The 16,697-nt window shown below is 39.9% G+C and overlaps 1 protein-coding gene across 3 annotated transcripts in view; it reads right to left on the minus strand.

Annotated features, from left to right (window-relative positions):
* The window catches only part of ZRANB3 (zinc finger RANBP2-type containing 3), a 128,458-nt gene that overhangs the window by 75,467 nt on the left and 36,294 nt on the right, over nt 1–16,697 (minus strand). For 2 of the 3 annotated variants that reach the window (XM_073305335.2, XM_073305334.2), the window contains exons 3-5: nt 15,642–15,660; nt 7,774–7,952; nt 2,890–3,121 (exon numbers count right to left, since the gene is read on the minus strand). In XM_073305335.2, coding sequence (XP_073161436.1) covers nt 2,890–3,121; nt 7,774–7,952; nt 15,642–15,660 — 430 coding nt within the window. The remainder of the gene's footprint in view (nt 1–2,889; nt 3,122–7,773; nt 7,953–15,641; nt 15,661–16,697) is intronic. The other variant, XM_073305336.1, reaches the window with a different exon arrangement.

Raw genomic sequence — 16,697 nt, forward strand, 5'->3', positions numbered from 1 at the left:
TCTTCCTAACCCTTTGCCAGGGAAATAAGGATGAAGCTAGAAAAGATGTGCTTTCAGTGCTTGGAACATTATTTATTAAAATGTAATTAACCTATTAGCCAGATTAGTTTTTGCTGCATTTCAGATTAGATATGTTATGCATACTGTTTGGTATTTTTGCCTGAGCAGGAATTTCTTTATTTAGACTGGGAATTTCATGCACATCATAACCCAGAAAAGTGGAACAATGGAACAACTTTCAATCTCTAAAAGGAGGTAATGAAGAAAGGGGGTGTGGAGACCATCCAGGATTCTCTGTCAGAAGTATCCACTCATAAACTGTGTTACTTTCGAGGCCCTCCACGTACACAGGAAGTACCCTCTGAGACATTGTAGGTATGACTACACTTCCAGCTGAGTGTACAATTCCCAGCTCAAGGAAACATACTCAAATGGCTCTGAATGAGCTAGCTGTCTAAAAATAGAGTGTAGCTGTGGCAGCATGAGTGGCAGGCGAGGCTAGCCAACTGAAACAATAGGTATGTACTCAGGTCAGCTAGCACCTAATCGAGGCTGCCAAGGCTACACTCTATTTTTAGCACATTAGCATGATCAGAGCTAGCATGAGTATGTTTCCTTGAGCTGGGAATCAGCTGCAGCTCGAAGTATAGGCATTCCCTCAGTTTAAGGGGCATAAGACAAAATTTACGCACAGCCCTCCAGCAATCCCATTTACTCTGCTGCCCCCTCAAATCCTCCCAGATCCCCTGTATTATTTCAGTGTTTCCAAGCCCACACATGATTTGTCCTGATCCCACACCAGGAATTAGACACCTCTCAGTGTCTTTTCCCTTCCCCAAAGGCTTATTTCAAGACAGCAGGTGGAAGAGATGCTACTATTTTGGGCCAGATTTTACAGTTTCTAGGCCAGGAGCATTTTACCCTTATTTACCTGCTACACATCAACAATGCAATGCATTTCTGCCACACCTTCAGAGGATTTCACAGCAAAATATTTTACTCCTCGGGGAATTATGTGCCACTGCGGTTCAGCAGAAAAATGCCCCCGCGGAGACTCTCTTTGCTTCCTTGCAGAAAATAGTTTATGTGGGGAAGCAAAGAAGCTGCACCAGTGCGCACTCACCCCACCCCAGCAGCTCAGATGCATCTGTTCAGACAGCTACGAGAGAGGTAAATCATTGGGGGCAGGGAGGTCTGGGGATGTCCCAGCTGCCCAGGGATGTTAGTCCCAGCTGGGCCGGGTGTGGGGAAGGAGGAGAATGGAGACAGAGTTTACCCTTCCCTGCACAGAGCAGCCAGGGCTGGGTCAGATCAAACCCCAGAAACTTCTCCTGGCTGCAGGGGAAAGGGGGGTGGGGGGGGTGGGGGCAGGTGTGATGAAGCTCAGTGGGGGAGTTTGGGTGTACGGGGGTCCGGATGCACAGGGGTTGGACGGACAGGGGGAGCAGCTCCCTGTATAGTTCCCCATCTCCACACCCGGAACCTCCCCCAAGAGAGCCCCTCCCCCCCCATCAGGAGTTCCCACACCCAGAACCTCCTCACTGAGCCCCCAAACCCCTATCCCACTAAGATTCACCCCTGCATCAGGAGCCTCCCACACCCAGACTCCCACCTCACCAAGCCCCACTCCCCCAGCCCCCTCCCACTGAGCCCTAACAATCTTCACCTGGACACCCCTGCAGAGTCCCATTCCCCCTGCACCCAAACCCCACATCTAGCCCCTGTGGATCTAGATTCCCCCCGCACTCAGACCCCCGCACGAAACTGCCTGCACCCCGATTGCGCCACACAGAACCTTGGTACTCTTGGGGGAATTCTGCACCAAAACATTAAAAATTTTATAATTATGCACATTTCTGCATATTTTATTTGTCAAAATAACAGAAACACAACAATATAACCACACCATTTTAAATTATTTTGGTAATTCATTTCAAAATATTTGTTAGTAAATAACTGAAAATGGTGTGATTATATAGTGTTATTTTGACAAATAAAATATGCAGAATTCTGCAGAATTTTTAAATACTGTGCACAGAATTCATTTTTTGATGCAGAATTTTTCATTTTTTTTGCACTGAATTCCCTCAGGAATATTATATAATGTAGTTTTTACAACAGGGATAATTTGCTTATTTGCCTCCCAGCCACTGGCATCCTACTTCTTCTTCGGCCAATAGTTAAGACAAACAAGTTTGTTTACATTTACGGGAGATAATGCTACCCTAGTAGATACTGTTCTGATCCCATTGGTAATGTTGAAGAAATGGGACTTGAATCATACTATTTGTTGCTACCCTAGAACAGAATTCTTGATGGGCAATTGTATTAATACTTTTGTGTCATGATCTGAGAAATTTCAGGGATTCATAGAGCTTTTTTCCCAGTTTTTATTAGAGCATTCCCAACACTAAATAATGTTCGGTGAAAATATTAAGTAAAAATGATCATACCTACTTGATTTTCACACGTTGGGAAGATAAATCAATTATTGAGAACTTGTTAACTGAATAAAAACCATTATTTCACACTGAATTCAAGATGAATCAACTAATCTTATCAAATATTGGTATTAGTTAAGCACAGAAATTATATATAATAGATTAGTTTTCCTTGAAAGGCTACTCTCTGGTGTCATCTTTCTGACTGTTGATATGCTTGAAACAGTAAATACGAAAATACAAATATATTTTATAAAATCCCAATATAACCAACACAAAATTAAGCAACCTCTTCTGGTTTCGGATACTCACATTTCATATTGTAATAAGTGCATAAAGTAACAGAATGTCCCAGTGCATGTAACTGTATAGATCTACAGGCTTTATAAAATGATATACTTCATAAATGAACCATCATCCCTTTAAAAAAGAACAATACTTTTAATACCTCTTCAGGTCTTCCTAGAGCAGGAGTTCCAGTAAGAAGAATTGCTCGTGCAGCATTCTGCACAATTGGCAATAAAATCTTGCTGCGGGTTGCATTCCTGGATTTCATATAGTGAGACTCATCAACCAAAACTATCTTAAAGTTTTGTTTGTACAAAGTGTCTACTAAAGTCTGTGCATCTGTAGCTAGTAGGCCATAACCCAAAACTGTCACTTTGCTGGTCGATATTCTCCTAGAAAAGAAAATCCAGGGGTTTGGTTATTCATTTATCATAACAGGACTAACTCACAAAGAAAGAAAGAAAAGTGAATACGCTGAAAAAGTGTTACAGAAACAATCTCCATTAAGAAAAGGAGTACTTGTGGCACCTTAGAGACTAACCAATTTATTTGAGCATGAGCTTTCGTGAGCTACAGCTCACTTCATCGGATGCATACCGTGGAAACTGTAGCAGACTTTATATACACACAGAGATCATGAAACAATACCTCCTCCCACCCCACTGTCCTGCTGGTAATAGCTTATCTAAAGTGATCATCAAGTTGGGCCATTTCCAGTTTCCAAGGTATGCATCCGATGAAGTGAGCTGTAGCTCACGAAAGCTCATGCTCAAATAAATTGGTTAGTCTCTAAGGTGCCACAAATACTCCTTTTCTTTTTGCGAATACAGACTAACATGGCTGTTACTCTGAAATCTCCATTAAGAAAGTGTGCATGAGGCCAAATACAACTGCTATACCTATTGGTTTAAATGCCAAAATTCTCTAATATCAACTGTTCAAGCATCTGCAACATTGGCAAACTACACACAAAAGTACTGTAAACACTTCACATTCCCAGAACAGATATATTACACATCACATTATAGACTGATGCATGAGAATGCATCAAGGATGTCAATGACTGAATCAGAAGCTCCCAATGTACTTCTGATGAATTCAGTACACCCCAAACATGTGGGTAGCTCCATACAAACTCGATGCGAAGATAACTATTTGACTAGCAAGATATGCTACAACTGCAGGCAGCTACTTAAAGTTAATTAAGATGAGATTGGTGAAGCACACACAGAAACTTTATGACTGTTAGTTAATATGGACAAATATAATTGACATCACAGAAAAATCTATACATCTAAGATAAATATAATAAAGTGGTTTCCTGCACTGTTCATACTTACAGTCTTACATTGTGCATACTTACAACCTTATGGAGACCATTAGAAACAAAGATGGAAAAAACAGTCAGTGGAGCACACCAAAAGAGGAGATGACAGTTTTGGGAGTCGCTTACTCTGTCATTCTCAATTTCCCAACTAGGCATAGGTTTCACAACCTTTTATACACTTTTTTCATTCCACCCACATATATCTGAAACCAAATCTGATCAAGTCTCAGCCCCCATATCTGGTATTGTGGGAGAGGGTTATAATTGTTCATATGTGGTATTCTGATTTAGCATAATTACATTTCTGACAGTTAACCATTTGCATCAGTCCATTTCCCAATAATTTTAATATGTTAGTGTGGTTAGTTCTTATTCCAAAAAGTCCCTAAGATGTGTTGTGATAACTGGGCCTTCAAATTTACTCTAATTATGAGCTCAACTGTAAAAAGTAAGTGAAATTTCATAAGATGTCACAATAACCTATGTCACAAATGCTAAGGTGAAAAGGTAAAAAAGGGAGACAGAAAAACAGAATTAGCCCAAACAAAAAGGCTTACTAATATAACTCAAGGACTGTGTTAAGAACATGCTTAGCAAACAAGAAAAGTGGGGAGCCAGAAATCAATGAACCAAAATTGATGCATCAGAAACTAGGCCTAACTGGTGGACAAAATAATGAGGGGATGGGATATTCTGTCTACCACTCCCTTTTGTGGGTCCTTAAAGAAAGAGACTTTGGGGAGGAAAAACTGGCTACTGGAGTGAGCTTCACCATCATGGCTGCCACCCCCGGCATCTCCTGGGACCCCCTGAGCCTTTGTCATCCTGATCCTAAGAGATGTCCTGACCAGACCAGACCAGAGAGAGGGACCCAGATGATATCACCACCTCTACTGGCTCCAACTGAACCCCAGGCACAGCTGCGATGAAACAGAATTGGACTTCAACAACAGCAGCGACAAAAGTAGCTTCAGCCCATCTCAATTAACGTCTTCTCTTTTACCCCCAAAGGACAGTTATTACCATCTTTGATACCATCTAAGAGACTGCCAAAGAAGGGAGGTTTCCCTTCTAAAAACTCTCTCCAGCTAAATGGAACGGGTACAAGGGATGTTGTTAAAATGAAAGTAATATTTAATACTTTATGTTTCAAATGGTTTAACTGTTTTTCTTTTTTATCTTTAATAAAAGGTTAAGAAGATTTTTAATGATATATTTGCTATGGTATTAAAGCAAGCTGAAGTGTCTATATACCAAACCCCGAAACTTGTTTCATCACTGTTTAATGTTGGACAGTGACTGGGTTATATTAACCACCTAAAGTAACACAACAACTGTGACAAAGTTCCTCCTCTGCCTTGGTGGGTCTTGCACTTATTGGCGGATTTGCTCGCCTCAGAGGTTCACAGCAGCCCTCAGTTTGGCCACTTTTGTGGCTCAAATCTGCCATTCACTCAGTTAGCCTCATCACTGGCCAGTATGGGGAAAGCAAGAAGAACAATCCCCGCAGTCTCTGCTGATCCACCTAGTGGATCGGGGAACAGGCCAGAGACCTTCCCCTCTGGTGGAAGCCACAGTCCAGTTCAACTCCTCCGGTATCAAGTAGGGAGTTGGAGGGATGGAGGGAACCCAGGCCCGCTCTCTACTCCGGGTTCCAGCCCAGGGCCCTATGGATTGCCGCTGTCTACAGTGACTCCTGTAACAGCTGTGTGACAGCTACAACTCCCTGGCCTACTTCCCCATGACCTCCTCCCAACACTTTCTTTATTCTCACCACAGAACCTTCCTCCTGATGTCTGATAATGCTTGTACTTCTCAGTCTCCCAGTAGTATGCTTTCTCACTTTCAGCTTCTTGTGCCTCTTGCTCCCAGCTCCTTACATGTGCACCACAAACTGAAGTGAGCTCCTTTTTAAACCCAGGTGCCCTGATTAGCCTGCCTTAATTGAGTCTAGAAGCTTCTTGATTGGCTGCAGGTGTTCTAATCAGCCTGTCTGCCTTAATTGTTTCCAGAAAGTTCCTGATTGTTCTGGAACCTTCCCTGTTACCTTACCCAGAGAAAAGGGACCTACTTAACCTGGGGCTAATATATCTGCCTTTTATCACTCTCCTCTAGCCATCTGGCCCGACCCTGTCCACCTAAATTAATACAACAGATGCTACCATCTGTTTGCTTGTGGTTCACCTGGCTACCACAAGATGCATTATTAAACTATTACAAAATGCATATTAATAAGTTTTATAACCTTAGGCGAAGAACGTATAATTTCAGAACCTTTGGTCATGCACATGCTAACTTCCACCACACCTCACTCTAAGCCTTTAGCAGTTAAAACCTGCAGCAAAGCTTATTTTTAATAAATATATTTTGGCTTTTTTACTTGCTATTACAGCTTCAATAATGTCCATTATTATTTCCACAAGCGTATTTAAGAAATAGATTACATTTTACTCAAAACTATAGACTCTCCAAGTTCAGATCAAGGGTCAACAGCATCCTGAACTTTGAGATGTGACTTAGTGCAAAAACTAAGCTGGGTTTGACCTATTTTGGTCAAGAGTTGGGAGACAGATGAGGCATGGTTTGAGTTGAACATGGTATCTTCAACCTGAACTTCAAGATAGGCTTGGTTTGAACTTCACCCTCAGAATTGATGCTCTGAGTTATCCCTGAACTAGAGTCTGATAAAGGCATATGCAGTGATTAGTTATTCCTGTGCTAGCCTCTGGCCAATCCACAACCTAGGAGCTGGTTTAGAGACTCTATAAGTCTCAAAAGAGAAACAGCAGCTCAGTCTGCCCGACGCCATTTTATGGCTTGGCACTCTCCCCTGCCCGATAGCAGCGACAGACTTCACCGCCCTCAGCCCGCTCCAGCCCTACGCTTGCTTTGTTCTGAATGTGCGCTTGAATCCTTATTCTGGTTCCAACCTTTGGCTCTGATTCCTGGCCTGGCTGCCACCATGATGACTACTAGGCCAGACCCTCCACATCTTGGTTTCTGATAGATACTAAGCACCAACAAGGCATTGCAATGAAGCACAGAGTGCTTCAACGCCTTTGCAAATGAAATAGCTCAACTCAGAGTCAAAGCACAGCTTTTGAGACCATTCTTGCTGATCTCAGTTGATTGTCAGTGTCAATTGTCTCTTAACATTGAATGGTAATTTTTTTCCCGGCACTTTCAAATATTTCCAGGCTATTTTTATGTTGGAGTTATTTGGTCATCGCAGAGAAGGGTACAAATGTTTTGAATAATTCCAAGTGGACTCTACCTGCAGTAGATGTCTCTATCAGTAGTCAAGTCATTTGCTGGCATTCCTCAGACATCAGAAAGAGCAATTTTCCTTGTCCAAGAAAGACATTTTATAAGTCCATCCAGACATTACTGTAAATCGCTATGTTGCTTTTGAGATTAAAAACTGGCTTAAACTGAAAATCTTGGCCTAAATTTTAAAATCACTCCTCTGAGATAAGGAAGCATTACAGCTTGCATTTAATGGCGAAACTAAAGTTAAGAAGTTAAGTTTCTTTCTTTAGGTCACATGAGAATTCTGGTATAGCCTGAATAAAACCCATGTTGCCTAACTCCCAGTCTTGTGCACAAGTCCATCATTTGCTTTTCTAGATGTTGGGCTGTGTGAATTTAATTTAATTTGCAGGTATTCACTGAACAAATCGCAACAGACTTTTGTGGAGAATAAGAAACTTCACTCACCCAATGTCAGTTTTGTTCTGAATGATGCTGATATCATCTGGACAGAGTTCTGGAATCCATTTTTCCATCTCATCAATCCAAGGGTACTTCAGAGATGAAGGGACTACTATTAAGAGAGGCCATTCCTTTTTATAGTAGTAGGAAATGGCAATTGCTTGGATTGTCTTCCCCAGTCCCATCTAAGAAAGACACACAGAAAAAGTAAAGGCATTATCAGCATTTGAAAGGTGAGCATAACCTGTACGCCTTTCAAAACAGCCCAAAGTAGATGGGTTAAAAAAAAATTGAGGGAGAGAAGACCAGTAGAAGGGAGAAATGAGTAGAAGGGGCAGGCTCATGTGTTGTGGAAAGAAGCTGCAAAGCATGGTTTTCAATTAAATTCAAAATAAACTGGTCAAAAGTTCTTGGGGCCTGATCCAAAGCCCATTAAAACTGATAGAAATGCTCCAGTTGACTTCAGTAGGCTTTGGAGCAAGCACATAATGAATGTAGTAGGGGCGGGGAGGCCAAAAATCTTCACCTCCTTGAGCTCCCAAAGGCCCACAGAAAATACATTCAGCCATTGGACAATTCTTTCAGATGTTTAATTTCAACTTATAGCAATCTTTTTTCTACTAAATTATACTCAAATTGTATCGGATTATTTTACATGGAATAGTATCCAGTTTGTATGCAGATAAAGAGTCAATTTAAAAAAACTGTAAAAATTATAAGACGTAATGTGAAGGAAAAAAGTTTTATGATCAAACTATATTTAAGAGAAATGAATTTAAGAGAGTTTACAAAATACATTTTCAAATTTGATAATTTTTTGCATCAAACAACTAGAAATATGCATTTCTTGCATACATTTTAGATTAACAGTATAACTGTCTGGGCTTTTATTTAGATTTATTTATCCCATCAATACCCTAGAACTTTACAAAAACATTTTAAAGTGACCATTTAAAAATCTCCTTTGACTAGCTGGCTATGAAAATGTACTCCCATTTTGTAGATCACAATACATCTTTCTAGATGATGAACTGATTTATGGCTCAGCAAGTAATTCTGTGAAAACAAAATTCCAACCTTGGCACTGCAGTTAATGAGAACTGCATCTTTCTGTAGCAGCTCTGTAATACGAGTTTGGGGCAATGCCTCTGGAGTTCACAAGAAACTTCTTATTAATTCTGGAGTAATGTCAGAAAAGGGAAAGGAGTACTTGTGGCACCTTAGAGACTAACCAATTTATTTGAGCATAAGCTTTCGTGAGCTACAGCTCACTTCATCGGATGCTGTAGCTCACGAAAGCTTATGCTCAAATAAATTGGTTAGTCTCTAAGGTGCCACAAGTACTCCTTTTCTTTTTGCGAATACAGACTAACACGGCTGTTACTCTGAAACCTGTCAGAAAAGGGAGAATTATATGTCTTTAATTCAATTTGTTGAAGTCCTTCCTCTTCTGTCATCCCACAAAGGAACAGTCCATAATAGCAAGCATTTTAGCTCCACCTACTGGAAGCAAGTTCACACAGAGCAGACTGCAAACTCCCAGAGGGTATATAAACTCACCCTCCATACCTCATAGCCCAGAGTCAAGGAAGAAGTAGAGAATATTCCAAATTAAGAAACTATAAGAAAAAGAGAGGAATACAGGATTGAAGAACAGAAAGATAAAGTTACCACTAAGTAATGTTCCTTTCTCAAATGTCCTGTCTTCTCTCACCAAAAAAAAACAACAAAACACAAAAAAAAACAGTTAAAAAACAACAAGCTGAAGTATGTAGTGAAGTGGTCTTACTTGATGAGCCTAGCACAACCTCCTTTGGTCAGGAGCCATTAAGAGAGGGTGAGGTAAGTAACAGAGGGATGGATCCATCAGATGATGATTGATGAAGGAGTGAAGAGAGGATCAAGTGCTATATTCCTCATGATATCATCTCAGCCCTAACTTCCCAGAAGGGAGCCCATATCACTTCTATAATGGCCCCAGTCATCTAGAGAAGGTTTTCTTGCTTGCTAGTATGCCTTACAAATATAGCCCTTAATTCAATGGAAGAAGGTGGTTTTAGTGGCCTACAATCCTCTTTTAGGATCCTAGAAATAAGTTCTTAGGCCATCAGTACTTTTGAGTGTAAGTCAAATATAATGTGAAACCTCTCCTGGAGGAGAAACACTGATTGGTAACGATGATAAGCAGACTCAACATTTTATTAACATGAAATTATTGTTTTTTTGACAGAAGTTACAGAGGTAAATGTAATGCCAGACAAACTTAAACATAAGGAGAATCAAAACTGAAAATTCAGTCTTGACATAGCAAGCCAACAAAATAGCAAGTGTTACTTTCACCAACAGAGGCGGAGAGGTACCATTCCTATACCACAGATTCAAAAAGAGGCCAATATAACTCTAGGTAGGTAACCTTTGATAGGGTGGAAAGGTAAAGGCTCAATGTTTGGGCCTTTAATGAAAAAGCACAAAAAGCATGGCAATATAAGGATAAGAATCCCTCTCAAATGGGCCTCCAACATTGGAGATAATAATAATAAATAATAATAATACACCACCTATTTGTCATATAGTACTTTACATCAGTAGATCTCAAAGTACATTACAAAGGAGGTAAGAGATGGCAGATATGAACTCTTAAGGTCTTGAATTTAAGACTCCTGTTAAAAATGCTAACATATCTGAATATTCCTAGAAGGAACAACTAAGGCTGGGAACCTACCCTTCAGATTCCTGATAAGATCTTTTCAACTACTAAAGAAGAGGCAGGCCCCAAATAATTCTGCTTGGATTTCCCATGGAGTCTAGTGCATTCTGCATTCTGGAGTCTAGTGCATTCTGCAAGACTTTGGAAACTTAATCAGTGCTGTGTGAATACTCACAGTAAAGACATGATCAGCTCAGATATGTATCTCAGTATAGTATCTTAGTGACTTCATTTAAGGAGATCTCAATAACTAGTCAACACAGTTAAGGCTCCGCCCCAGGCACCACTGGGAGATCTCATAGCAATGACACTAAGATGTAGACAAATCTACTGATACTGGGAAGAAAAAAAAAAAGAATTGGTGGTGGTAGGCCCTTTAGAAAGAAAAGATTAAATTTTTAGAGAGAAGTGTATATAGATACACCACCCCACCGCCACGAATATTGAGAGTCCTAAGGCAACACTACACTGACTGTTAATTTGGAATGCAATATGGTAGCAAAAATGGAATGAAATGTGGAGTTACATATATAGACACAGAAAAGGGAGATGATAATCCCTCACTTCCAATTCTAGTGATATTACAAATGGAATAACCACATTATTTCTGGGCACCTCAACACTAAAAAGATATGAACAAGCAGAAGAGAAAATAGAGAGGAGCAACAGAAGGGACTGGCACATCTGAGGGACTGACTTATGAGGAAAGTTTATAATATTCATAGTAGGGCTTGGCCAAATGACAATTAAGAGGGCAGAGGAATGTTATAATCTTTTACAAGTATTTGAAGGGTGAAGATACTTAACACTTACAAGCATTTTTCATCTTAAACACTGGACAAAAGTTTAAAATCAATCCTCAATACTTATGTGATGTAGAGAAGTTTTATAACCCTTATTTTATGCATGGGAAAACTGAACAAGAGAGGGTAGCCCATGGAATATAATATAACTAGGAAAATCAGGATGAGATATGCAATAAACAAATGAATAAATAAATTAGACTGAACATTGCGAAACATTTTCTATTGATAAGAATTATATTGCTATGGAATAGTCTTCATATGTAAATGATGGGAGTACCATTTCTTGAGTTATTTAAAAATTAATTAGACAAATCACTTGAGAGTATACTGTTGGGAACATTCCTACATTAGCAGACAGACATGGTTCTTTGGAGTTGATATTTGATATGAAAAATAGTTATTGGATAAAATATGTATTTATGCCTTTTTCTGCAATGAAAATATTTCTGAAATAGGTTACAGACAAGAAGAATGGTTTAAGTGGTTTGATGAAAATCCACAACAAAAATATGTAATGCAGACAACTGATTGGTGTAAAATCCTACCAAAAAGCTAAGAATATATTTTTTTGGACTGGAGTCCATTTGGGAGCTTGTGGAAATGAAAGGCTGCATGGGAACAATGAAGATATTTTAATGGGAAAGCACTTTCTTCAGTTATCAATGGGGCCCTACCAAATTCACGGTCCATTTTGGTCAATTTCACGGTCACAGGATATTAAAAATGGTAAATGTCCTAATTTCAGCTATTTAAATCTGAAATTTCACGGTGCTGTAGTTGTAGGAGTCCTGACTCAAAAAGAAGTTCTGGAGGGGTCGCAAAGTTATTGTAGGGCGGGTGGGGGGAGGGCTTGCTATACTGCTACCCTTACTTCTGCACTGCCTTCAGAGCTGGGCAGCTGGAGAGTGGTGGCTGCTGGCTGGGAGCCCTGCTCTGAAGGCAGAGCCGCCGCCAGCAGCAGTGCAGAAGTAAGGATGGCATGGTATGGTATTCCCACCCTTACTTCTGTCCTGCTGCCTGCAGAGCTGCGCCCTCAGTCAGCAGCTGGGACTCTCCAGCTGTCCAGTTCTGAAGACAGCAGCGCAGAAGTAAGGGTGGCATGGTATGGTATTCCCACCCTTGCGTCTCCACTGCTGCTGGCAGGGCACTGCCTTCAGAGCTGGGCGCCCGGCTAACAGCCGCCTCTCTCTGGCTGCCCAGCTCTGAAAGCAGCGCAGAAGTAAGGGTGGCAATACTGCAACCCCCTAAAATAACCTTGCGACCCCTCCTTGCGTCAGGCCTCCCAATTTGAGAAAAGCTGGTCTCCCCCATGAAATCTGTATAGTGTAGGGTAAAAGCACAAAAGACCAGATTTCACGATCCGTGACGTGTTTTTCATGGCCATAAATTTGGCAGGGCCCTAGTAATCAATGTAGATTTTTCAGCACTGACCGTAAAAGTAGAACAATAGCTAATCACAGTGCTTTCAGATTGCAAATCTTTCTAGGCAGGAATATTTTTGGTATCTAACTTTCTACACTATTTCAATTTATGGGTAATACAAATGGATAATAATTCTCTATTAAATGAAGTATTGAATGCACAATTTATGAAGTGTGTACCCAGGATGAAAAATTAATAGTAGAGTTAATTATAAACATTATTATATTTTAACTGACTGAAGTAGATGGAAATTAAAATTAAATTAATAAGGAATATTATAAACATTTTATCCATATGAAGAACAGTACAACAACTGAAATACAGAGCTATGATTCAGTTCATTATAACTACAGGATAATTAATACAAATCACAGATAATCCCCTCATTGCAATATTGAGTTAGTAATCATTTTATTTACAGTAGATGGTGCACATAATCTTAAATAGGCTGAGCACCCCAAAAGCAGTCAATAAAAAGATAAATACAGAGGAGGAGGTGAGCGAGTCAACTGGTTCACAGCCTAAAGAAGAAAATCATCACTGAGAGATAAAATACTGAGCTACAGGTAAAGAAGAAATTGATATGTTTAAAATAATATAGCAACTTCAAAATATATTTCTTAAAATGGTTTCTTCTTGAGTTTTTATCAACCAGTAGTACTTAATTCAACATGCCAAAAAAACAAAACAAACCAAAAACCACACACAAGCCTCAAACTACTTTTTAACCTGGAAGACTAGTTTCTATAGACTCTGATTCATGCATCTTGAATTCTAAATGGTTTTGGACCTGGTTATCGGATCGCCTCTTCCCAGAAAACCAGGTTGCAGTTGAGATTAGTAGAAGTGCTTGAGCTGGAGCTCCCTCAATATAAAGGAGGAGGAGCTGTTGAGAGGAAACTCACTCTGCGAAGTACATTCTGGATCCAAAAGGCCACAGAACCCTATGGGCCCCTGACTCACTTTGCCTTGACACTATATGGTACTTTGGTTACACAGCACAGTCAAAGGTACCATGCTGTATCATACAAAGAATTTACATTTCCCTAAGAAATCAAAGAATCATTGTTTCATTCTCTGAGAATCATGTATTACTTTATTAAGTACACTTGCGCTGTTGCATTGCATAGATTCACATTTGCAACTATCTGTTTAAAACAGGTTTCAGAGTAGCAGCCGTGTTAGTCTCTATCTGCAAAAAGAAAAGGAGGACTTGTGGCACCTTAGAGACTAACAAATTTATTTGAGCATTAGCTTTCGTGAGCCACTGCTCACTTCATCGGATGCATTCAGTGGAAAATACAGTGGGGAGATTTATACACACAGAGAACATGAAACAATGGGTGTTACCATACACACTGTAACGAGAGTGATCATGGGTAGCATATGGAATACCCATGGTCAGAGTTCCAGGTGTGTCTGTGCGGATTTGTTCTTGTGCTTTTTCAGGGAGTTTCTTGACTACACCATTTGCTCAAGAAACTCCCTGAAAAAGCACAAGAACAAATCTGCACAGACACACCCCTGGAACCCCTACCAGAGGTATTCTATCTGCTACCCAAGATCCATAAATCTGGAAATCCTGGACACCCCATCATCTCAGGCAATGGCACCTTGACAGCAGGATTGTCTGGCTATGTAGACTCCCTCCTCAGGCCCTACGCTACCAGCACTCCCAGCTATCTTCGAGACACCACTGACTTCCTGAGGAAACTACAATCCATCGGTGATCTTCCTGAAAACACCATCCTAGCCACTATGGATGTAGAAGCCCTCTACACCAACATTCCACATAAAGATGGACTACAAGCCGTCAGAAACAGTATCCCCGATAATGTCACGGCAAACCTGGTGGCTAAACTTTGTGACTTTGTCCTCACCCATAACTATTTCACATTTGGGGACAATGTATACCTTCAAATCAGTGGCACTGCCATGGGTACCTGCATGGCTCCACAGTATGCCAACATTTTTATGGCTGACTTAGAACAACGCTTCCTCAGCTCTCGTCCCCTAATGCCCCTACTCTACTTGCGCTACACTGATGACATCTTCATCATCTGGACCCATGGAAAAGAAGCCCTTGAGGAATTCCACCATGATTTCAACAATTTCCATCCCACCATCAATCTCAGCCTGGACCAGTCCACACTAGAGATCCACATCCTGGACACTATAGTGCTAATAAGCGATGGTCACATAAACACCACCCTATACTGGAAACCTACTGACCGCTATGCCTACCTACATGCTTCCAGCTTTCATCCAGAGCACACCACACAATCCATCGTCTACATCCAAGCTCTATGATACGACCGCATTTGCTCCAACCCCTCAGACAGAGACAAACACCTACAAGATCTCTATCAAGCATTCTTACAACTACAGTACCCACCTGCTGAAGTGAAGAAACAGATTGACAGAGCCAGAAGAGTACCCAGAAGTTACCTACTACAGGACAGGCCCAACAAAGAACAGAACGCCACTAGCCATCACCTTCTGCCCCCAAATAAATTTGTTAGTCTCTAAGGTGCCACAAGTCCTCCTTTTATTTTTGTTTAAAACAGGTGTCACTTCAGTTTAAGATTGTTTATTTGTGGCTTAAAAATAGCAATCTACACAGTGACAGAATTCTTAAAACTAATGTATAAGTAAAGTTAATATTTTAAGGATTTTTCAGGAGAGGAGCTTTAACATCCATAACAAGCAATTAAAATTGATCTTTAAAAACAAGTTGTTCAAATCTGCTTTTAAACCAGGCAGTCACAATCTCAACTTTCACTTCCTTACTTAGATAGCTTCATTGAATCTAATGAGCATTATAATAATGCCTCTCTCATTCCTAGCCCACCCCTCCCCTTCCCCCAAAAAAGAGACATTCTCAACAAAGTCAACAGTAATATAAATGATATTAGATAGGAAGATGGAAAATAACTTACCTCATCAGCTATCATACACCTAGATGCAAAAAAGGGAAATGTTTCAGTAAATGCAACAGATAAAATAATTAAAATTGCATTTATCTACAGATTCATTTTAATGATTAAAACACAGACTAATAGCTTGATAGATTAAGAACAAAAGCTAGTTTTATTGTCATCTGCATTATGATTGAAACTCACCAGAAATAGATTGAATACTGTAATAAATACTACCAGAATGTTAACTCTTCTAAAAACATATTTATGCTAGAGTTTAGAACAAGGTATTAAATCAGGTCCAATCTAGCATTACATTAAATGTGATATCCATCTACATGTTCATCAGAAGCTTTGTATCTTCTATTGTACCGTTTTTCACAGAGGATGAAGCAATGTTATCCACCCCTTCAGCTACATATTATATATCTAGCTGTCAGAAAAATCAGATAGCTGTGAATAGGAGTAATTACTTGTTCTGAAGTTTCCTCCAGCCACTTTTACAGTAGAAACAGAAGTTGACTTCTACTTCCATCTTCCACAAACAAATCTTATCTTTATACATGTTATAATGTATATCAACTGGAATTTTTCCATTTCAGAATTTATCCGTCTAGTGTTATTCTCAGTAAGACCAGTACTAGCTTCCAGATTGCAGTGAGAAACAGTACATCCTACAATACTTGTTCGGAATATATGCATGTTGTTGCAATCCCAGGTTGTGTGTGATAGTACACAGCAATTTCAGATTTTGAGACATATAGTACAAAATAATGAATGATAAAATTACAGCTATTTCATATTGCTCTCAATTGACACATTGGCCAATGTCCTTAACTGCCTCTACCCATCATGTTTGACAGAGATGTCTGATGTTAGTTACTTCACTAAACTGATTGTTTGCTTATAATATTAAATGATATGCTACTATTAGGACTGTGTCCATATATAATTTAGATTCCTGTCTTGGAATGTCCACTCCCTATGTGCCTGCCAAGCATGGGGGGACTAAGATAACTAAATTCTGCAAAATTAAATTTCATTTAACAAGTGAAAATAAGTCACAGCGGCAGAGAT

The sequence above is a fragment of the Lepidochelys kempii genome, chromosome 11 (genome assembly GCF_965140285.1).
Source record: "Lepidochelys kempii isolate rLepKem1 chromosome 11, rLepKem1.hap1, whole genome shotgun sequence".
NCBI classification, from domain to species: domain Eukaryota; kingdom Metazoa; phylum Chordata; order Testudines; family Cheloniidae; genus Lepidochelys; species Lepidochelys kempii.